Source organism: Haliaeetus albicilla, chromosome 8, assembly GCF_947461875.1.
Source record: "Haliaeetus albicilla chromosome 8, bHalAlb1.1, whole genome shotgun sequence".
In the NCBI taxonomy this organism is placed as follows: Eukaryota; Metazoa; Chordata; class Aves; order Accipitriformes; family Accipitridae; genus Haliaeetus; species Haliaeetus albicilla.
The window spans coordinates 11,727,403-11,749,621 of NC_091490.1; the positions used below are offsets into that span (position 1 = coordinate 11,727,403).

The 22,219-nt window shown below is 59.1% G+C and overlaps 3 protein-coding genes and 7 non-coding genes across 11 annotated transcripts in view; 4 read left to right on the forward strand and 6 right to left on the reverse strand.

The window, feature by feature from the left end:
• The first annotated feature begins 1,761 nt into the window (after positions 1-1,761).
• On the forward strand, positions 1,762-4,150 carry LOC138686384 (SLIT and NTRK-like protein 3). The gene is made up of 2 exons (XM_069788887.1): positions 1,762-1,833; positions 2,117-4,150. The coding sequence occupies exons 1-2, from the start codon at positions 1,815-1,817 to the stop codon at positions 3,349-3,351; spliced, it is 1,254 nt and encodes a 417-aa protein (XP_069644988.1). The 5' UTR covers positions 1,762-1,814; the 3' UTR covers positions 3,352-4,150.
• A 1,589-nt stretch (positions 4,151-5,739) lies between these two features.
• On the forward strand, positions 5,740-10,179 carry BEST4 (bestrophin 4). The gene is made up of 9 exons (XM_069788914.1): positions 5,740-5,936; positions 6,156-6,250; positions 6,761-6,994; positions 7,314-7,468; positions 7,560-7,637; positions 7,991-8,143; positions 8,436-8,516; positions 8,962-9,116; positions 9,431-10,179. The coding sequence occupies exons 1-9, from the start codon at positions 5,785-5,787 to the stop codon at positions 9,846-9,848; spliced, it is 1,521 nt and encodes a 506-aa protein (XP_069645015.1). The 5' UTR covers positions 5,740-5,784; the 3' UTR covers positions 9,849-10,179.
• A 2,811-nt stretch (positions 10,180-12,990) lies between these two features.
• Positions 12,991-13,120, reverse strand: LOC138686655 (small nucleolar RNA SNORA35). The gene has a single exon (XR_011325961.1). It is a non-coding gene; the product is annotated as a small nucleolar RNA SNORA35 (small nucleolar RNA).
• Positions 13,121-13,800: 680 nt separating this feature from the next.
• RPS8 (ribosomal protein S8) overlaps positions 13,801-22,219 on the reverse strand; it is a 167,795-nt gene continuing 159,376 nt past the window's right edge. Inside the window, exons 1-6 of one of the 2 annotated variants that reach the window (XM_069788917.1) lie at positions 19,918-20,088; positions 18,957-19,063; positions 18,474-18,573; positions 15,762-15,937; positions 14,655-14,784; positions 13,801-13,964 (exon numbers count right to left, since the gene is read on the reverse strand). In XM_069788917.1, coding sequence (XP_069645018.1) covers positions 13,855-13,964; positions 14,655-14,784; positions 15,762-15,937; positions 18,474-18,573; positions 18,957-19,063; positions 19,918-19,921 — 627 coding nt within the window. In that variant the 5' untranslated portion in view covers positions 19,922-20,088 and the 3' untranslated portion in view covers positions 13,801-13,854. Of the gene's footprint in view, positions 13,965-14,654; positions 14,785-15,761; positions 15,938-18,473; positions 18,574-18,956; positions 19,065-19,917; positions 20,089-22,219 lie in introns of those variants that run through there. The other variant, XM_069788916.1, reaches the window with a different exon arrangement.
• On the reverse strand, positions 14,180-14,251 carry LOC138686643 (small nucleolar RNA SNORD38). The gene has a single exon (XR_011325949.1). It is a non-coding gene; the product is annotated as a small nucleolar RNA SNORD38 (small nucleolar RNA).
• On the reverse strand, positions 15,424-15,496 carry LOC138686644 (small nucleolar RNA SNORD38). Its single transcript, XR_011325950.1, has one exon. It is a non-coding gene; the product is annotated as a small nucleolar RNA SNORD38 (small nucleolar RNA).
• LOC138686645 (small nucleolar RNA SNORD46) lies at positions 18,665-18,768 on the reverse strand. Its single transcript, XR_011325951.1, has one exon. It is a non-coding gene; the product is annotated as a small nucleolar RNA SNORD46 (small nucleolar RNA).
• On the reverse strand, positions 19,133-19,217 carry LOC138686642 (small nucleolar RNA SNORD55/SNORD39). The gene has a single exon (XR_011325948.1). It is a non-coding gene; the product is annotated as a small nucleolar RNA SNORD55/SNORD39 (small nucleolar RNA).
• On the forward strand, positions 20,624-20,738 carry LOC138686647 (U5 spliceosomal RNA). Its single transcript, XR_011325953.1, has one exon. It is a non-coding gene; the product is annotated as a U5 spliceosomal RNA (small nuclear RNA).
• Positions 21,720-21,834, forward strand: LOC138686657 (U5 spliceosomal RNA). The gene has a single exon (XR_011325963.1). It is a non-coding gene; the product is annotated as a U5 spliceosomal RNA (small nuclear RNA).

The following is a 22,219-nucleotide window of genomic DNA, read 5'->3' on the forward strand; positions in this document are numbered from 1 at the left end:
GTACCCCCTGGGATACAGGATCCGGCCCAGGGAGGTTCAGGCAGCCCTCTGAAATCTCCTGCAATGGGGTTTTGGCTCAGCTACTGCTCTGGAACAGGGGAAGCAGGGGAGGCTTTACCCCAATTGGGGTGTTAGCAGGCTCTGGCCCATTGATGCCAGCTCGGGGCTGTGTGACTGTGCCCAGGGCACCCCGGGAGGCAACTCTCGTCCCCCCAGGCCAGTGCGCTGCCGGCACCTCCCTTCCCGCAAGGGCCCAAATGGCCGTTTCCTGCGTCCCACCCCAGCAGCCGGGATCTGGCCAGCCCTGCTTCCCTCCCTGCTCCATCTCATCCCATCCCTGCTTCCCAGCAGAAATCCCTGGTGCAGCATTCGTTGCTGCGGCATTTGCTGCACAGCGCAAGGTGCTGGCACCCCAAACCCGCTGCACACATGGCAATGCCCGCAGCAGGATGGGGCAGGTCCCACTGCCAGAAACCCACCCCTCTGTCAGGGTTGTGGGTCTGGGAGAGCCCCAAGCAGGGTGAACGGGACATGGGTGATGGGTCTGTGCCCAAGGGGAGCTGCTGCTCTCCCACTGGGGGCTGGAGTGTCCCTGAGCTGAGGCGTGAAAGCGGCACCTGAGGTGCTAGTTTTGAGCCATGAGCAAGGGGTGAAATCAAGGGAAGAAACTCTTGAGGCCTGTTGCCTTCGCAAACATCGCTGCATCCCTCAGGATAGCACTGGTGGCCCAAGGCAGCCTGAAACAACCCAGTGCTTTTATTACTCGTGTGCTCAGCTTGCCAGGCCTCTGAGGCACCCCAGATATGCAGCATGTAGGGTGCCCTGGCACTCTGCACCCCGAGCCAGGACAAAGAGTGGCCACCAGAGCCTGTCCCCGCTGCGATCACCCCACTGGGCTCCGGCACCACAGCACTGCACACGTGCTCAGGCCAGGTCCCATCTCACCCACCTCCCCCCAGTACCGAAGTGCTGTCAGTACCACACCATGTGCCTCGGTTTACCTGGTTCACACCACAGTGAGTGCACATGCACTTTCAGGGTGTGGAAATACAGCTCCCCTCTCCAGTGCTGCTTTTCCCATGGGCTGTAGTGCTCGTGTCTGACTCTGCTCCTCCTTCACAGCCTGGGACTTGCGCAGGATGGAAGGAAATTGTAGGGGGTCCAGTGATGGAGAGAGAAGCTGGCCCCTTTGGTCCCCATCCTACAAGCATGTCCACTCCGCATCTGCTCCCCAGTGGGGCTGGGAGTTGCACCGTGCACAGAGGTGGGGGCCAGCCGGGCAGAGCCTTCTCCCCATCCCAGGAGGGAGGGGAACTCAGCAGAGCCCAGCCTGGCCCCTCTCCAGGAGCTCAGGGGGCTGGTGCTGGAAGGACATATGGCTTGTGGAGGGGGCAGAGGGGACCGGAGATTGGGGGAAGCTGGAAAGGGACCTCGCTTCTGGGGGATGGAGAGGGGAGGGATGGGGAGGGGATGGGGGGGCTGTAGGGGCCATGGTTTATGGGGGTGGGAGGTGCAGAGGAAGGTGGACCAGAGGGCGGATTGAATGTAGGGGCTGGGGACAAGCGTATTTTGGGGGGTGGCAGCGCACAGCGCGGCTGGAGGGCCCGTGGCTGGTGGCAGCCCAGCGAGGGGACGGCGCACCGGGGGCTGAAGGGAGACCGTGGCCCGCGGCGTGGGCAGCGGCCGCGGGGCGAGGCGGGCCCGGGCCGGGGCCGGGACCAGGGCGGGCTGCGGCGGGGCCGCCCCGCAGCGAGGCGGAGCCGGCGGCCGCGCCCGGCGGGGAGCGCGGCGGGGCGGCGGAGCGGGCCCGGACGATGGGGCGTGCGGTGGCAGGTGAGGCCGGGCAGGGCAGCCCGGGCCGGGGGGGGCGAGCACAGCTCCGGGGGTCTCTCCCTGCCCGCCGGCACTCGGCGAGCGGCAGCGGGACGTCGGGTGTGAGGCAGCCCCGGGCTGGCGGGGGGCGGTAGCCCTGGGAGGGGGGGGCTGCGGGGAGCCGGGTTCCTTCCCTGGGGCGGGGGGGGAGAAGCGGGGTTCACCCCTCCGCCGTGGCGGGCTGGAGCAAGGGGGGAGCTGGTCCCGCCGTGGGGGTCACCCGTCCCCTCTGCTCTCCCCGCAGGCGCCGGGCTGGGGACCGTGTCCCTCTGGGGCAGCCTCCTGCTCGCTGCCGGCCTTGCCCTCGACGCAGCACCGCAAAGCTGCAACTGCACGGAGCGCATGGACTTCCAGGCTTTCCAGGAGGCTCCGCTCCCCGAGAGCTGCTGCCTCAACTTCACCAGCTCCAACATCACCCGCCTGGACTGGGGCACGCTGGTAGGGGTGCGGGGGCTGCGGGAGCTCTACCTCTCGCACTGCAGCATCACGGATATCAGCAACGCGCAGGGAGTCCCCCCTGCCTTGGAGATCTTGCACTTAAGTCACAACCTGCTGGAAAGTCTCCCTGGAAGCTTTCTGGAAGATGCCCCTAATTTGAGGGTCCTTTATCTGGACAGCAACCAGCTCCAGGAGCTGCCCAATTCCTTCCTGAAAGCATCGACCCAGGTCCAGGAGGTCTACCTGGGCTTCAACGCCCTGACCTTCCTTCCCGCCAGCCTCCTGAAACCATCTCTGCTCCAGCTCCAGCTCTCCAACAACAGCTGGGACTGCAGCTGTGCTTTGCTCAGCAACCTGGAGGGTTGGCCCAGCCTGGCTGCTGAGGTCATCTGCCACACACCGGAGCAGTACCATGGCGTGGACCTCCAGAGCATCCCTCGTGAGGAGCTGTGCCGCTCGCACAGCCTCACCGCCCTCTTCATCTGCCTGCCCTCTCTCCTCATCCTCGCCAGCATCACCTGGTGCTTCTGCAGGCGGAAGAGAAAGACCAACTACAGCCTCCAGAGCAGGTCCCAGAGCCACCCGGCCACGGCAGAGAGGGGCAATGCGCCGGTGCCTGCAGAGCCCCACCACTACGTCCCCTACGAGCTGCCTGCTGCCCCACCTGAGACTGAGAAGAAGGTGCTGCTGGGGAGCCAGGTCCTGCTCCAGCCCTCTGCGGACCTGCTGGAGAGTGGCAGAGACCTCTACGAGGAGGTGGAGATTCAGGTGGGATCCCCCAGCAGTTCCCAGGTGCCAACCCATAAAGGGCAGTGGGCCACGGGGCTGGGCCAGCAGGAGGACACCGCGGCACCGAGGGCAGAGGAGCTGGGGGGTAGCGAGCCAGAGGTGGACACTGTCAGCGTGAGCGAAGTCCTGAAGGACTCTGCTGACCGGGAAAAGATCTACATGAGTCAGTCGACCGACTATTACAACCTGGTACCTGGCATCGAGCTGGAGGACTCAGACAATCTGGAGTATGAGAACATCGACCTGCACTGATGGCAGGACTCAGGCTGTGTCTGGGACACACCGGGAGGATGGCAGGGGCTGGGCAGTAGTGAAAGCCAGCAGAGCAGGAGAGGCATGAGCTGTCCTGCCATGGCTTACAGTGGATGCTTGCAAAGCTGCACCCCCAAATTCCCATCCCTTCCCCTGCGCTACCAGTGCACCCCTTGCTGGGCATGGGGTGCCATGTGCAACAGCTGGGCATGGGGTGCGAGGGTGCTTCAGGCACTGAGGACCCTGCCACAGGCTGGCGGCATTTGGGGACACGAGGGCCGGCAGTGCCCGAGGAAGGACATGGAGAGGAGGTGGGAGCTGGTTTTGGGGACCAGGTGACAATACTGTGTGTGCCAGACCCACTGACTGGGGACTCCATCCTCTCTTGCTGGAGCCAGATGGCATCTGGCACGGACCTGCTGCTCCCCAGCCTGCAGAGAAGAGGGTCTGGGGACATGAAAAGGGACTGGCTCTGCCTACGTGGTCTATGGGGGGTGTCACACGTGGACGGGGTGCCCTGGGCACCCTGGGCTTGGCAGCAGGAGCCTGGGGTGGCCCTGCCTGCTGCCCACCCCACATCCCGCCATGTCCCACCATGTGGCACAGAGGCTTGAAACAGCTGGTGCACATGTGCTGCTGCACACCCTGGGGGCGCGAGTGGGTGTGCGAGGTGCACACACACACACACACACGCAGGGAGGCACTGGAGGGGGCCCCTTGCAGATTCCCCTGCCTGATGTACCGCCAAGCCCCGTAGGATCCAGCTCTCAATAAGAAATAAATCATTTTACTCCTGGCAGTGTGGCTCCCTCCCTGTGTCTGTATGGTGTGGGGTGGTGGGGAGCTGACCGATGGGACGTTGGGGAGCGCAGCGATGGGGGGCTTCACTTCTACCCCATCTCCCTTCCCATGCCCTGGGTGATGCCCCAGCATGGCTCTTGTCCAGCAGCCCCGGGGCTGCTTTGCCTGCCCGGTGGCGCAGAGCTGGGCACTGGCTGAGGGTGAGCAAAGCCTCTGCCTTGCACCGTGATTTACAGCCTGGCTGGGGAAGGTGTCAACCTGCTGTAAACTCCGAGGTTCCCAGCCAGGTCAGGGACTCGCGGGGTTCCTGGCAACGGGGCAAAGGCTGGGGGTGCTGTAAATCACTGCCCCTGCACAGGCACCCCCCCAGCGAGTCTCACCCATGGGTGCTCCAGCCCTTCTCCAGGGATGGCGGGATACAGGCATCCTTGAGCCTTGTTCCCCCTGCCCAGGAAGATATTTCCCAGGCTGGAAGCCCCAGCAGCCACCCCGCTCCACACTGGAGCCGTCCTGGGCCTGGCCTAGGCACTGTGCCCGGGCAGGAAGGGAGGGAGCCAGGCAGGGCAGGACGCGGCGCTCCGGCCGGCAAAGGAAGCGGCGTTTCCTGTGGAGCGCGGTGTGGCCTCCGGCAGCCCACGGTGGGACGAGCCACGGGCCCCGGCAGTGCTCAGTCCCAGCCCCAGCGTGGGTCGGGGACAAGGACGGGATGATGTCTCGCTGTCACTCACAGATGTTTCCCACTGATTTATGTCCTGCTGGAACTTTTCCCTTCCTGCTCCCTCCCAGGCCCTGAGAAAGTGGCCCGGTGCCAGCCTTTAATATGCCTCCATCACTCCCTGCCAGGTATTGCAGCCAGGACATCCCGGTGTGCCCCAGCTCATGCCATCCCCGAGTCCCCCCCCGGGGACACGGAGGGACCAGGACCTCCCACAGTGCCAAGGCAGGACAGGCAGGGGTCAGCCAGCCGTCCCCAGGAGCTGCCACCTGACCCACGGCCGCAGGCGCTGCCTGGCGCTGGCAGCGAGGACTTGGGCAGCGACAGGCGCCTTTTTTCACCCGTGCTCCAGAAATATCCCGCAGCCCGCCCTGTGTGCCGGCTCTGCCCACGCACCCTGGGGTCCCGTTCCCAGGAGCAATGAAACTCTTAGTCCTTCCCCCTCTTTCTCACGGACCCTAAATTCAGCTGCCGTGACTGCAAAGGGTAACAACCCAAACCGCCCTGCTGGGTCCTGCCCAGCTCCAGCACTTGCAGTCCCCACCAAAATCTCCAGCCGTGGCCAGTGGCAGGGAGGTGTGACTGACCTGGAGTTCCCTGTTCCTTGCCTCTGACAGCCCCAATCCATCACGGGGAGGGCTTGGCCGTGTGGACCCATGCTGGGGTATTTAGGTGGAAGAGGCACCAGCAGGAGAGGAAGGTGCAGGCAGGGAGCAGGCAGCGGCTGCAGCAGGCGTGGGAAGGGCAGGGCGGCTGTGTGGGCGATCCTGTTGATGGGCCATAGTGCCTGGCGTGGGAGTGAGCGTGCGTCCCCAGGCCCTGCAGCCTGGACAGCAGTGGGAACCCCAGTCGTCCCCAGTTTAGCTGGAAGCCAGCGAGAGAAGGATTCTTCTGCTGAGGCGTGGGGCTGAGCCACGATGACCATCTCCTACACGCTGAAAGTCGCCAACTCCCGTTTCGGGGGTTTCTCCAAGCTGCTGTTCCGCTGGAAAGGCAGCATCTACAAGCTGTTGTACAAGGAGTTCATCGTCTTCGTGGTGCTGTACGCCCTGCTCAGCCTCATCTACCGGTGAGTAGGGTTGGTGTGTTGCCACTGGTTGTGTCCCTCCCTGCTGAGCCACTGGGACATGTAGAGATGCCCCATTGCCCAGGGGACTCCCCCAGGGAGGGTGGGTGTGGGCAGGGGAGGGCAAGGAGAAGGGGATTGAGGCCATGGCTTTTTGTGGAGGTCCGAGGCAGCACTCCAGTCCCACCACTTGCCCCTGACCCCATTGCACATCCATTGCAGGCAGCTGCTGACCGAGGAGCAGAAGCGCCTCTATACCAAAGTAGCTCAATACTGCAACCGCTCCACGGATCTCATCCCCATGTCGTTCGTCCTAGGTATGGGTCCCTCCCCTGAACTTGGGAGTTGGGTTCCCCTGCTCGCCCCAGTGCTGGCAGCTTGAGGATGCCCCCACTACCCATCCTGGCCCCATGTCAAAACATCCCTTGGTCACCATCAGATGGGGAATGGAGGAGCCTGGTGCCCCAGGGGTGGCACTTGGCTCCCAGACCCACCGAGTGCAGCTCCATGGCCCTGGGGATGCCAGCAGGAGGCTGTGATTTCCCCTGGCCCGCTCTGCACCCTCCTCCCCGTGCCCAGGAAAGGGGCACCTTATCTACAAGAGATGGCTGTCCTGCCCTGTGCCACCCGTGCCCAGGACAGGGAAGAGCTGGGGACATCCTCACCTCCATCCCTGGGGAGGGCAGCCTGAAGGGAAGCACAATTTCCCAGCCACAGAGAAATCTGTCACCCCTGGAAACGTGGCCACTTTCCTGGCACAGGCTCATCCTTGCCCCAACCCACCACCCGGTTGCGCTGAGCCCCCCACGTGCTATCTGTTGGTGCAGGTTTTTATGTCACCCTGATCGTGAACCGGTGGTGGGCCCAGTACACCAGCATCCCCCTGCCCGACCAGCTCATGTGCGTCATCTCCAGCAATGTCCACGGCAAGGACGAGAGGGGCCGGATCCTGCGGCGCACCCTCATCCGCTACGCCAACCTGTCAGCAGTCCTCATCCTGCGCTCCGTCAGCACCAGGGTGCTCAAGCGCTTCCCCACCATGGACCACGTGGTGGAAGCGGGTGAGGAGCTAAGCCCTGGGAATGATGGCTTGCAATGTGGGGTGAGAGTTGGGGGCCACAGACATGTCATCGTCACCAGGAGGGTGTGCTGGGGGCCAGGGATCCTTGCAAGCATCCCTGCCCCAAACTGCCCTGCACACGGGGTGGCATCCTTTCACAGATGTTCGCCCCCAAAGACCCCCATGTCCCCTCTGTCCAGAGCCCGTCTGGGGCTGCAGTTTCACCTGGAAAACCCTGCGTTCCCACTGGGGACAGTCCCCAAAAGGGCTCTCCCCCACTGACACTGGGGCTGTGGCACTGAGTCTCTGCCCCACTGCAGGCTTCATGACACAGGACGAATGCAAGAAGTTTGAGAGCCTCCACTCTGACTTCAACAAGTACTGGATCCCCTGCGTGTGGTTCACCAACCTGGCGGCCCAGGCCAGGCGGGATGGCCGCATCCGTGACGACGTGGCCCTCCGCCTGCTCATGGATGTGAGTCGGTGCTGGGTGTGCGGGGGGGACCAGGCACCACAGGGGGGCTCGTGCAAAGCCTGGGTCACCCGTCCTTGTCCTCTGTGCCCAGGAGCTGAATCTCTACCGGGCCAAGTGCAGCATGTTGTTCCATTACGACTGGATCAGCATCCCGCTGGTGTACACGCAGGTGGGTATCCATGCACCCCATGGGCTCCCCTGAGCCCAGATCCCAGCTCCTTCCACTCCACAATGGCAGAGGAGCCCCACAGCCTCCTCCCTGCACCCCAACGGGGAGCACTTTATCCCCCTTCCTAAAAGCACTTTACTCCCTCATTGAATTTGGTGCCAGAGCCGGTATGGCCGCTGGTTCACAGCCCTGCAGGGATGTGCAGGAGCACAGGGCAGTGGGGCAGCAGGGTTTAGCCTCAAGCCCATGAGAGCATCAGCGACCAGCAGAGCCTCTCGCATCCTCACTGCTCCTGTACCGAGTATCATCCTTGGCTGCCACCCTCACCGCCAGCTGACCCCTGCTCCCGGCAGGTGGTCACCATTGCCGTCTACTCCTTCTTCGCCTTCTGCCTCATTGGGCGGCAGTTCCTGGAGCCGCTGGAGCCCGGGCAGGAGGGGGACCTGGATATGTACGTCCCCCTCTCCACCCTCCTCCAGTTCTTCTTCTATGCCGGCTGGCTGAAGGTGAGACATGGCCAGGCAGCTGGGCTTTGCTTGATGGGCTGGGGATGGCCAGCTGGCCCTGACCACCCCCCTGGGCTGTGGGGATGGCTGGTCCAGGGCATGACACCAGCCACGTCACTGCTAGCTGCCCCTGGGGACATGTCCTTTGGGCCCAGCCATCACACCAGGGCACCACAGAGCTCCAGGTCTGCACATTTCATGTGCCACATGGGTGGACCAAGGGATGGAGAGCCCTGTGGGAAGGTGTCCCTGTCCCTGCTCCCTTGTCTTACCTGGTCCCCTCCCTCCCCAGGTTGCAGAGCAGATCATTAACCCCTTTGGAGAAGACGACGATGACTTTGAGACCAACAAGCTGATAGACAGGAACTTGCAGGTGGGTCCTGCCCCAGGCTGACGTTGTGTGGGGCTGCTGCCATTGGGGCACAGGGACATCCCTGCCCCTTGGCAGTGGGACCTGTGCCCTGCTGGTCCCCTGCCCTGCTCCTGCCCACGCAGGTCCTTGTCCAAAATATATTCCCACGCAGGGAAGCAGGGCTGCACCTTGTCCCTCCATATGTCTGCTCCCCACGGCAGGGTCAGCACCCCCCCAAGGGACACTCAGTAACCTTGCACCACTGCTTAGACCCTCACCTTCAAGAAAAGCGTTCAAAAGGGGGAAACCCCAAATGCAGCCAGGAGCCAGGCCCAGAGCCTCCCTGGCCCCTTGAAGATCACAGCCCTCCCCCTGCCAGGTTGGCACCGGGAGCAGCATCTGCAGCCACTGGTCCTGCTCATGTCCTTGCAAAGCCACCCCTGTCCCCTGCTTTTGCCATGGCCAGGTGTCCCTGCTCTCCGTGGATGACATGTACCAGAACCTGCCCCCCGCTGTGAAGGACAAATACTGGAACGAGTCCACAGCTCAGCCGCCCTACACCATGGCCACAGCTGCTGAGACCTTGAAGCCCTCGTTCCTGGGCTCCACCTTTGACATGCGGTGAGTGCACGGCACAGCCCTGGGGCTGGAGAAAAAGAGGGTGAGCGCTTTAGGGTAGCAATAGCACAAGTAGGCTTGTCCCCCCCTGGGCCCAATTACAGTGAGCAAACGGCAAATCCCCTCTGGGAGTGCATTGACCTGCCCCTGTGGGGCTTGGGGGCTGCACTGGGTGATGGATGAGCCGCAGGGGCAGGGATGTGGCCTCCCGGAGCGGCTCCCTGCTTGCAAATGCATTGGGATGGAGGCGGTGAGTGGTCCTGGGCATCCCTGGGGAGGATGGCAGCCTGACCCATCACCCTGCCGTGCTCCCCCAGCATGTGCGAGGATGCGGAGCAGAGCCAGCCGGCAGAGGCCTCGCCGAGCTTACCGCGCATCCAGACGCCTCTGCTCAGCCGCTTCTTCGCTGCTGCGTCCCCCGCCATCAGCATCAAAAACTTCGGCCGGGGCAGCCGAGGTCACCCCCACCTGCGGTGTCCCCGGGCGGATGGCAGCTTCCCCTCCCCTTACCCCAACCGCTCCGAGGACCCCGAGTCGGTGGCCCGCATCGAGGAGGAAGAGACAGAGGATGAGGAGAGACGGGCCAGTGAGCCCACCATGCCTGGCAGTTGCCCGGGGGGGACGTGGCCACCCGAGGCCTCTGAAACACAGAGAAAGGATCTGCTGCTGATCCAGGTGAAGGCACCGTCCAGCGACAGCATTGGGGCTGACCCACCAGAGTCCTGGAAGCCCTGAGGCTGCCCCAAAAGCACCCCTTTCCTGGGGGCAGAAGAGCTGCCCTCACCCCAAAGCACCACCACTGCCAGCCACAAAGCTCCCTGTCCCCAGCCACCCCCCTCAGACCCCCTGTCCAGAAGCAGGACATTGCCAGGTGTTTTGCCACCAGCCCCAAGCCAAGATGTGTCCCCAGGTTGATGGGAAGATGCGGGTGGGTTTGGGATTGGGCAGACAGCCTTCAACACTAGCTGTTCACCCCAAACCTGCAGGATTTAGCTCATCTGTGTGATGATGCTGCCAACTTGCAGCTGGCCAGGCTCACTCCCTGCTCCCATGGCCCAGCACATGGGACAGGGGACAGCCCAGACCACAAGCAAGGGAGGGGATGAGGGCATTAGTCTTGCAGAAAACCAACACCATGATGGGGATGTCCCCTCAAGCTATTGCCAACCTCAGCTTTGAGGTTATTCCTTCTCAGAGTGAATCATCCCCAGCAGTGAGACAGCAGGGACATCACATTTATTCAAAAAGTGGGTGAATTCAGATATTTTTCAAGGAATGCCCACGTTCTCCTAGGGCAAAAAGGACACAGACCCAGGGACTGACACCAGTGATGGTTGTGAGGTATTAAACCAAGTGATGCAGCCAGAAAAAAAACAGAAAGATGCTTTCAGCCCCTGTAGAAGAATTCCTGCACTCAGACAAACATGTTTCCCCTGACAATATTAGCAGAACTGTTAAAAAATTCCCTTTCCTGCAAGCCCCTCTTTCCCAAAGCCATCTTTCCTTTAAAGCTCCCATCTGCCCCCAGCAAGCCAGCCCCACTCCTCCTCCGCTACCCTCCGGGCCACTGCTGGACCTGTTAAAGTGTGACCACGAGGTCATTTTCTGGGTTGGACCATGTCCTGTGAAAACACTCCAAAGTTAATACCGCATGGAGCTGAGAGAGCCACTCAACAGCAAGGAGCTGCACTCAGAATGAGTGACCTCACTTGGGTTTCGCTGCTGACTGCTCATGGTATGAAAAGTAACTTTTTTAAAATTCAGCCCTCACACCTATGTGCAGAGGTGGGTAAGGTCTTTAGACTATGCTTTGGCACCTCAAAAACGTAGCCAGACTAAAGCTGTGCTTAACCCCAGCCCCTGCCCATCTCTTTCTGGCTCAGTGCCTGGCAGGCTTGCCTCCTCCCAGACAGGTAAATCCCTGTGCACACCCACGGGGCTATGCCAAGGCCAGACCAGAGATGAGACATCCTGCGGCCAAGCTCCACGAGGTCCCGCAGGCTGGGCCACCGTGGGAGCCAGGTGCCACACGCCCCTGGCCAGCTGCCACCGTCCCATTCCCATGTCACACCTACAGCGCGGCTGCGGTGGGCGATAGGTGCCACTTTCGTTCCCACGGGCTATTGCCCTTGGCAGCTGCGTTTTTCAGAGCAGTAACTTTATAAGCAGCGTGCATTGATGAATTGGCCATAACCCTGCTCATCAGGGGCCAGGTTTACAGCTCCTGCTCTGACACCAAGTTGGCACTTGCTCCACAAGCCTTGGTTTCTCCATCTGTACAAAGTCCCCCAGAAACACCCTGAATCCTGTTTGAGCTCTGCGGAGGGCGAGGGGAAAGAAGAAATATGCAGAGGAAGCAGCCATGACGCATCCCTCCCAAGTGCCCTTTATCGCCTCTGCCCCACCTCTCTGGAAAGCAGGCGTTGCTGGAGAGCAGGGAAAGTTTACCCCAGATCACTATGGAGAAGGAACGAGATCACTATGGAGAAGGAACGTGCTTGTGCAAACATTCCGCCCAGCCAGGGACTCCCAGTTGCACTAGGTGGGCACGGCTCTGTTCGCAGTGCCCACACGAGCGGAGACCCAAGCTGCAAGGCAGTGCCAACGCCTGCCCACCACGGCGTAACCGTGCTGCTGCAGCCATCCGGGCAACAGGTACCATTTCCTGATGGGGTTGCTGTGTCTCACCCACCCTCAGCTCCCTGCCAGCAAGGCAGGATGAACCCACGCTGCCCAGGACACCGCTAGCACCTCCTGCTGCCACACAGGGCAGCCGGGGCAGAGTGCCACAGGAAAAACACAAAAACCCACCAAGCACAAGCTCTTTGTGGGGCAGAGAGTCTGCATTTTAAGGCACTAGAGACATGGGTCTCACCATAGCTCTGCTTGGTGATTACGGACCATCTCCTTCAGTTCAGAGCTAAAAATGAACTGGAATTCAGTGAAGCTGGGGCTGCAGGTAGCCTGCCTCGCAGCAGAGTGCACCTATGGATAAATGAGGCTTTCGTAAAAATATAAAAGTGGGGTGAAACATGCAGTGTGTCCACATGGCAGATGTAAGATGTGCGAGTCTGGCCTGTGCCCACAGCGCCAGGACCAGCCCTTAGATGGGCTCCCAGCTTCACCCTAGTTACCTGCTGTCCTGGTTTTGGGTGGGATAGAGTTAATTGTCTTCCGACTAGCTGGTATTGTGCTGTGGTTTTGAGTTAGGTATGAGAAGAATGTTGATAACACACTGATGTTTTCCATTGTTGCTAAGTAATGTTTAGTCCAAAGTCAAGGACTTTTCAGCTTCTCATGCCCAGCCAGCAAGAAGGCTGGAGGGGAACAAGAAGTTGGGAGGGGACACAGCCAGGACGGCTGACCCAAACTGGCCAAAGGGGTATTCCATACCATGTGATGTCATGGCCAGGATATAAACTGGGGGGACTGGAGCTGGGAAGGGGGGAAATCACTGCTTGGGAACTGACTGGGCATCAGCTGGCAAGTGGTGAGCAATTGCATTGTGCATTACTTGTTTTGTATATTCCAATCCTTTTATTATTAGTAATTTTATTATTATTAGTTTCTTCTGTTCTATTAAACTGTTCTTATCTCAACCCACAAGTTTTACCTTTTCTTTTCTAATTCTCTCCCCTATCCCACTGGGTGGGAGGGGAAGTGAGTGAGCAGCTGCACGGTGCTTAGTTGCTGACTGCGGTTAAACCATGACACCTGCACAAAGTATTTGGCAACTAGATGCAGAGATCCATCACGCCAGCTTTCTTAAAAGACATCAGCCCCAAGGAATGACATCACATGCCCCACAACATCCGGAAAAGCTTTTGTTCACCACAGCTTTCCAATCCCACCACAAGTGACAGGGCAGAAAGCTGGAGTTTGTACCCAGCTTTCGAAAGGGACAGACCATGATGAGAGACTGGCCCTTCTGCTAGAAGGAATTTATCTTGCACTGGAATGAGACCAAGGAGGTCAGGGGAAGACCAGCTGGTCATTGAGCAGTGCAGCCAAGTTCAGTTAAAAGAAGATACCGGATCCTGAAGGCAATCGTACAGCCAGGCAGGAAACACCAAGCGATGGCAAAAGGGGCTGCTGGCTCAAACCACAGGATGTGAGCATGTGTGATCTGCAAAGAGGAGGCAGGAGGTACCAGCTGCAGAGGCCAAAGGTGTAAGAAACCATTTTTCAGCCAAATGTAGCACAAACGCAGTCTAAGACACAAACCGCTGCAGCTGCAGAGCTGCTCCCCGGACAGCCCTCTCCTGAAGCAGTGGGACCTCTTTCCCCACTGACCTCACTCCGACACCCCAAATGCGGCGTGTGCTGACCTAACACACCACAGAAGAAGGGGGACGCGTGCCCAGCCAGACTCTGGCAGTTCCCAGAAAGCCAGAACTCTCAATGGAGGTGGGCATTTGCACCTTCCTCCTGCTCGCAGGTTTCCAGTACTGGAAATTCTCCACTTGAGCCAAGTCTGACAACACTTTTCCACACCCACTTGGTCCGTTAAGTCACTGTCCTAGAACCCAGGGAGATGTTTTAGTCGAGAGCATGTAGGATCAGAGCTTGTCTGAAGACAAAAAGCGCTCAGGATTCCAGGAGAGATCCTTCTTCCTTCATATTTTACAGGCAGCAGGAGCTACGCAAGCCCCCTCCACCCTGCACACACAAATGAGCACACAACCCCTTTACTGTAGTAGACTCTTGGTTTTATTCGTTCTCTCAGCAGAATAGTTTTTATTCATTTGCCTTTTCTGGCCTTGATCTTCCTCAAGTAGAACTCTAATTCTTTGCCTTCCAACACGTAGCCATCGGCTCGGCCACACTGTCCAGGTCTGGAGGCAATGCAGGCTGCAACAAGAAGTCATCCAATTAAAGAAGTTTAATAATTCACCTCCCCAGTATATACACAAAATGAAATAAACGCTGTAGGCAGTCTCTCTGCAAAAGCAGAGACGAGCAAGTTATCAGTAATAGACACACCAGTTTATGTGCTGGCTTCAGTACCTCCCCCTAAGGTACCGTGCTCTTGAACCTGCTCTGCTGGACTGAGTCCCTAATGAAGTCCTCTTCAGATCTCCAAACTGTCATCGCTCAAGTTCAGTAGCAGAACTGGACAAAGATCTCATCACCAGAAGACTTCAGAACACTGAACTATTCCTCAGAACTTGAAACTGGTCAAAGCTGTTACAAGTTTGTGGGACATTTTCCTGACACACAGTGCAGACCACAGGTCTTTGCTCATTTTGCAAGTTTTGAGGGCCACTATTTTTCTCAAAGGCCAACCAGGAATGATCAACTCCAGGAGCCTGGCTGGGACATGTACCAGTTCAAGCTCCAGCAACAGATTTCCTCTTCCTGCCAGAAGTGGTGTGACTCCAGAGAAGATAAAAGAACAAGTTACGTTTAAGACCCAGAAGATACCCCTGCAGATATGGAGAACACCCCATCACTTTCACCCTGCAGCTAGCTCTGCTCTGGCACACTGTTCGTGCCCCAACTCCCTTATCCTCACCCACATGAGTGCTGCCAGGGACTCACCAAGCAGCTTTCCTTGCTGGAACTGCTCCTCAAGAATACTTGCTATCTTGGCATTCTTCTTTCGCTCATCATATTTTTTCTGGATCTTCTTTGAACGCTTCTTGTTCAAGATTTCCTCCTCTTCAGGAGTCTAAAAACAAGACCGTAAGTTTAAGACAAGATTAAGCACATGGCCGCCTTCTCCTAGAGCAGGTGGTCTCCACTAACATCAAGGAGACCCTTGTATTCTCAGTGCTGTACTGTGTTTCCCAAGTCAAACCTTCTAGAAGTACAAATATGTCCACCTCACAGAACCAGGTGCTGTTTCACTTTGGAGGCCAAGAAATGCCATGTTGCTAACTAGTCACTGCTGACAACAAAGCACAGTGCCCTAGGGAAGGGTGCTCTTCGACAAATGATATTGCAAAGGTTTCCCTGATGAATTAATCCTCCTCCAGAAAAGTGAATACTCTCCCTCTCCAGACATGACAGCACTTGGGTGTGGTGCAAGTCCTGGCAGACAGGTTTACGAGCTCTCCCCGTGCTTCTGAACTGCACAGCGCTCAGCTAAAAGTGCTCTGTTTTTAATGCAAGACGACCTAAAGCTGAGTGCTACACATAAGGGTTTAAATACCTTCTAGCAGTCTGGGGTTTGGATCTTAACAAAATTAAAAGGCAATGGGTCTGGATAGTTTAAAGGCACTTAAAAGCAAGCTGAAGTTTAGTTTGCAATCTACAAGCTTATCATCAAAGCAATCATTCCCCAGCACTAGGACCTGACCTGCAAAGTCCTCCTCAGCACCATAAAGTGTCATCGTTCTCCCTTCAGTAGCAGAACTGGACAAAAGTATCATCATTAGAAGACCAAAGGGATCGATAGGCAGGTCCTTGTGTACAAACAGGTGCAATGCCTCAGAGAGAGCTCCATGGTACTGAACATTCCATTAACAGAGCCAGACTTATCCTGGGAACTGACAGGAATGTCACCCAGACAACCAACGTTATCACTGGTGGGTACTCAACCCTATTCTGGCAGGCACTGTCCACTCCCAATGGCTAACTGCCTCTAGCAGGGCAGACTCTACTTTTGACAAGGTGTCAAAATGACAACATCAATCCCAGACACACCAGTTTGGCGCCCTTCTTGCGTCCAAGGGGCAAGGCATAGTGGGCTTCGTACCACTGCCGGTACGGGGTGCTGTCAATGAGAACGATGCAATTCTTCACCAGGGTCTTTGTCCGCACCAGTTCATTGTTTGAAGCATTGTAGACAACATCGATGATTCTGGTCTTGCGAGTGCAGCCTTTCAAAAGAAGAGTATGAATTCAAACCTACAGGGATCAGACAACTGAGAAGACAAGTCCACAGCATTTCACGCACCCCCTCAAACCATCTCACACTCATCACCCCCTCAAATGTCCTGCAGCTTCCCTGGCATCAAATTAAATTTAACTGAGAGATCATCTAATTTTCATCAGTCCAACTTTCTGTTGCTAGGACAGAAGCCTACAACTGGAAACCAATTCACCCCAAGTGAAAAAAATGGGATCTGTGGTCAAGCTGGAACTCATCTCAAATAAGACTAAGCAATGCTAATAAACTTCTGAAAGATACCTCAGCAGATGTGTATTGGGTTTGCGTGGCAAGGTTTTGGTAGCAGGGGGGCTACAGGGGTGGCTTCTGTGAGAAGCTGCTAGAAGCTTCCCCTATGTCCGATAGAGCCAATGTCAGGCGGCTCCAAGACAGATCCGCTGCCAGCCAAGGCTGAGCCCATCAGTGATGATGGTAGTGCCTCTGTAATAACATATTTAAGAAGGCAAAATAAGTTGCTGTGGCACAGAAACTGCAGCTGGAGAGAGGAGTAAGGACATGTAAGACAAACAACCCTGCAGACCCCAAGGTCAGTGTAGAAGGAGGGGGAGGAGATGCTCCAGGCACCAGAGCAGAGATTCCCCTGCAGCCTGTGGGGAAGACCATGGTGAGGCAGGCTGTCCCCCTGCAGCCCAGGGAGGTCCATGGTGGAGCAGATATCCACCTGCAGCCCAGGGAGGACCCCATGCCGGAGCAGGTGGATGCCTGAAGGAGGCTGTGACCCCATGGGAAGCCTGTGCTGGAGCAGGCTCCTGGCAGGACCTGCAGATCTGTGGAGAAAGGAGCCCACAGAGCAGGTTTTCTGGCAGGTGTGACCCCGTGGAGGACCCACATTGGAGCAGTGTGCTTCTGAAGGACTGCACGCTGTGGAAGGGACCCACGCTGGAGCAGTTTGTGAAGAACTGCAGCCCGTGGGAAGGACCCACATTGGAGAAGTTCATGGAGGACTGTCTCCTGTGGGAGGGACCACATGCTGGAGCAGGGGAAGAGTGTGATGAGTTCTGCCCCTGAGGAGGGTGAAGCGGCAGAAATAATGTGTGATGAACTGACCGTAAACCCCATTCCCCGTCCCCCTGCGCCACTGGGGGGGGTAGGTAGAGAATTCGGGACTGAAGTTGTGCCTGGGAAGAAGGGCGGGGTGGGGGGAAGATGTTTTAAGATTTGGTTTTATTTCTCATTACCCTACTCTGGTTTGATTGGTTATAAATTAGTTAATTTTCCCCAAGTCGAGTCTGTTTTGCCCATGACAGTCATTAGTTGAGTGATCTCTCCCTGTCCTCATCTCAACCCACAAGCCTTTTGTTCTATTTTCTCTCCCCTGTCCAGCTGAGGGGGGAAGCGATAGAGCAGCTGCGTGGTGCTTAGTTGCTGGTTGGGGTTAAACCATGACAAGATGCCAACTAACATTGCACACAAGGATCAACCCCACATGTAGAGTTACTGAATTAAGCCGTGTTGAACAGGACTGCTCTGCAACACATACTAGAAATTATTTTTATAGGATGAGGGTTTATGAGTAAATTGAGCGGGGAAGCTGGTGTTTTCACCCTTCCAAGACCCACCTGAAGCATTCAGTCTCAGCTACTAGATTTGACTGTTAGCAGTTGCCTGCTCTGGAGACACAGCCCTCCAAGTATGCAAAGGCCAGGCACAAGATGGGTTTTCTCCTCTTTGCTCATGCACCTCATCCTTGTTCTGCAAGGTAGGCTCAGTCCCTTCACTTCTGTAATAACGCCTATAAATGACAGCACTTATCACAGCATGGACAACACTTTGTGATCACTGAGGAGAAAGCATATCCTTTCTCCCTCACACCACGCTGCCCACTGAAACACCACCTCACTGCTGACTTTACCATCGCACTGAGTAACACTGAACAGGCCCAGGCTCGAGTCATATGGTTTTCAGTTCGTAATTCAGAGAAACCCCACCTTGCTCAGGGGAAACACTGTAGACTCTCCTCTCACTTCTGTGCTTCCCGCTTTTGCTTAGCGAAACAAGAGTATGAAGTAAAGTGCACCTGCTAGGATTTTTCTGAGAAGGCACGGCCCTAGGACAAAATCCTCAACACCTTTCTCTCTTGTACAAGACCGCCTTTTAGTTAAGTGTTCATTCATAAACAGAACAAGTTGCATTTATGAAGAACTACCCATGTTTAGGTTTTCTGCCCCTCTGTAGTACTCCCCCAGTAGAAAGGTAAGATGAGCACATCACTCAGTGTAACTACGACACTCCAATCACTGTGAACTTAGCAGACATCCAAGTCTCCTAAGGCCATGTAAGGTCAAAGTTATCATCACGATGCATGCTGCTTCAGACCCAGTACTGCAAGCTCTGTGATTTTCAAACCCAGCCTACAAATCCACACTTGCATCATCATCATCCCTCTACTCTGCAGCAGTAGCAGAGACCAGCACAGCTGTAACAGAATTTTCCCTTCCAACACATCAGGCTTACGATACACTTACATTCCGATCCCCAGGAGAAGTTGCCAACATCCAACCGAAGGGCACGGTACTTCTTATTTCCACCACGAACCCTCACTGTATGAATTCGGCGTGGGCCAATCTACAACCAGAAACAAACACCAGGGTGTCGTTGGTGCTGGAATGCTGCACAGCTCACACAGGAGCCCAGCCAAGTCCTAAGCTCAAAGGCAATGTGGTCAGTGTAACTATGACAAACCCCAGCATCGGCAGATACGGTAAGTGACCAGAACGGTCTGTTGCATCTACCTAAGGTGAAAATTTCATCACTCCAATTGCCTCTTACTGCAAAAACGTATCACTGCTTTCCATAGGCATAAAGAAAAGTACCACATCTTAAAGAAGCAGTGACAGATACTTAACCACTCACAAAACACAACACATATTTAAGCCTCCAACAGCGCACAACCAGCAACCTGGGTGTCTGTAAACACAACTACTGACCACCCTCCCCAAATCACCCACCTTAGTGTTGGCAGGAGGTCGCCCCAACTCATACTTCCTCTTCTTGTGGTAAGGCTTCCTCTTGCCCCCAGTCTTGCGACGCTTATGCCAGTTGTCCCTGGAGATACCTGAATGGAGAGCAGTGTGGTCAGAGGATTGCACAGAGTCCACCTGGCCACGGCACGGGGAAACGGTTCTGAGTCCTCAGCTCTCCAAGGTTGGTATCCGCACAGTGCACTCAGCCTTATGCAGCAGTTAGAGAAGCTTCATCATTGATACTCAGACCCACCTCAACCTCCTCCCTTCCAGCAGGACCGTGCAAGGCAGATAGACTCCCTCCACTCTGTCTGACGGGTGTCCCTTTGGGAAGCAGCCTCTCAACCTACCTCATGTGCTGGGCACGCTATGGCAAGTGCCCCATCCCAAGCCACGAGGCACACTACAGCAGACACCCTACGCTATCGGCGGGGTCTGGTAGGTCCTCCATGGGAAGGGACCCCCATCCCACCTGCACGCTGAGCCCTTACGAGAGGCACCCCAACAAAACCCTGCTTCTGCCCAGCCCACTGGGTCCCCCACAGGGACCATCTCCCCAGCGCACCCCGCCAAGCCCCCGCCAACCAGCTCCTTCACAAAGTCACCCCCCACCCCTCCTGCTCGGTCCCCTAGAAAGGCGTCTCACCTCATCCGCAGGGTTCCCTGCGGAAAACGCCGAGAGCGAGCTCAGCGCTCGGGGCCCGCAGCAAGGCAGGGCAAAGCAAGGCCGTCCGCCTCCACCCCCACCCCCCCACCGTCGCCATGTTGGGCCTGGGCACCCTCCCCCCACCAGCAGCTCGGCGCCGTCGCGGCCGCCCCCAATAGCGGGCGGTGCGGGCTGGCGGCACCCCCCGCTGTTACCCGGTAAGGGACAGGGACGGGCAGCGGCGGCGCGGCGAGCAGATGGCGGCGGATGGCGGCCGGGCCCCGCGGCGGCCGAACTCACCCATGGTGCCGCACCGGCGCAAAGAGGAGGGGCGGAGCCTCACGGGGCGGCTTGGCGGGGCGAGCTCTCGCGAGGCAGTGACGTCACCGCGGCGGCACCGCGGGGCGCGCGCCGTTGCCTGGCGACGCGGCGGCGGTGAGGGGAGACGGTGGGGGTCGGCGGCGGCCGGTGCCGAGTCTCAGCCTGTGTCATCAGCGCCGGGGCTGCTCCGCCGGGGCACCAGCGGCCCCGGGCTCCAGTCCGCGGCCCCGGGAGGGAAGGGAGCGTTGTCGGGGGTTTGTCTGTCGCAGGTCCGGCCCTCCTGCCCCGCGGGTCACCTCACCAACGCCTCCGGGCTGGGCCCGGGGCCGGCATCCCGCGGCGGGGCTGGACGGGGGCAGCAGGGCCCCCCCCGGAGCTCCCCGCCCCCCCGGACTACGGCCGTGCTCGGCGCTCACGGGCTTGTGAACGTCTCATTAGCATGCGGCTCATTAGCATTCCTCTTATTTGCATACCCAGGGTGCACCGCGCACCGGCGGCGCGGCTCCGGTAATGTTGTCCGCATCCGCAGCTCCCGCCGGGCCGCTGGGGTCCGGGCGCGGGGCTGTGCCCGTGTGCGCCGCCGAGAAGGAGGGGGGCGAACCGGGGCGGCGGGGACCGGGCAGGGGTCGCCGTGTCCTACAGAGGGACAACCGGGGGTGGCGTGTCCGTGGGGAGGAAGATGGGTATACTCTGGTTTCTCTTCAGATCGCATAAATCTTTCGCCTTTTACTAAAGATTTCCGTGGAGAGGAACAGGCACGAGTGTCGAGGAATTTTTTGAGGCTCCATTTCGGTGGAGCTGCTCTTTTTGTGGTTAAAAATAGAGCAAAGGAAGGGGGGTACAAAAACTCCCGAGGCTGTTTTGGAAGTGGAACGCAAACGAGCTGCCGAGGCTTCCTCCCGTGCGCCCGCTGGAGCTGGCTGGGGCCCAGCCCGGCTGACGGCAGCGGCGGGTCCGCTGCTCGGGCCTGCTCGCACCGACCCCAACCCCGCCGGGGGCGGCCGCCTCGCTACCCGTGTCCGGTCAAAACAGGAGCGGGCGGGGGGGCCTCGGGCCGCCCCTTGTCCCGGGCCGGGCGGTGCAGCGGGGCCGCTGCCGGGCGGCGGTTCGGGCTCCGGGAGAAGCGGTTCGCTGGGGCCCGGCCCCGCAGCGCTGTCCCCGGCGCTCCAGCCCCGCCCGGGCCGCCGCTCTTGGCGCCGCGGGGCTCCTGGGCGGGCCCGGCCGCTACCGCCCGGGGCTCAGCGCCGTGCGCGGGGCTCGGCCGCCTCCCCGTCGCCGCCGAGCTCCGGTCCGCAGCGGCGCGGGGAGCGTACGGCCGCCTCTCCCCGAGCCGAGCCGAGCCGAGCCGAGCCGAGCCGAGCCGAGCCGAGCCGGGCGCCGCGGGGTCGCCGGCCGCCCCGCCCCGGCTCGGCCCGGCCACCCGGTTCCCTACCGGGCCCCGCCCCGGCCCCGCCCCCGCCCCGCGCTGCCTCCCCTCCGCCCCCTCCCGCCGGGGCGGGGCGGGCTGCCTCGTTAGCATGTGGCTCATCAGCGCGGCTCGATTAGCATACCCGTGGTGCAGCGCGGGTGGGCGCCGTGCCGGCCCCGCTGGACGCCGCCGCCCCGAGCCGGCGTGGCCGGCGGGCTCGGGCCGAGCCGGGGGTGCCGGTAGCCGCGGGGGCTGGTGTCGGGCCGGGTGGTGCGGCGAGGTTCGGGTTCGGGTTCGGGTTCGGGTTCGGGTCGGCGTGTGCTGTGGGGCGGCAGCCGGCGGAGGGCAGGTGGGCGGGGGGAAGGCGGGGATTATACTCTGGTTTCTCTTCAGATCGCATAAATCTTTCGCCTTTTACTAAAGATTTCCGTGGAGAGGAACAGGCACGAGTGTCGAGGAATTTTTTGAGGCTCCATTTCGGTGGAGCTGCCCTTTACCTGGTCAAAAACAGAATAAAGGTTTTTTTTAGAAGTGGTAGGGCCACACGAGCGCGGAGGGGTTCTCCACCCCTCACTCCCTGCTCTCCAATCCCCCTCACAGCCCCCCCAGGCCCGCCGCAGCAGCGGCTGTACCGCCGGACTCGGACTGCGCCCCGGCCCCGATCGCGGAGCGGGGTCTCCGTCCGCCCCCGCCCTGCCCCAGGACGCCGTCAAGCAGCGGGGCCGACTGCGCAGGCGCGCCGAGCGCCGCCCGCGGGGGCCGCCGCGGGCCTTCTCCGGCCTCCTGGGAGCCGTAGTCCTGGCCCGGGGCACGCCGGGAGCTGTAGGCGGCCGTGCGCGCAGAGCATGCTGGGAGCCGTAGTCCAGCCCCCCC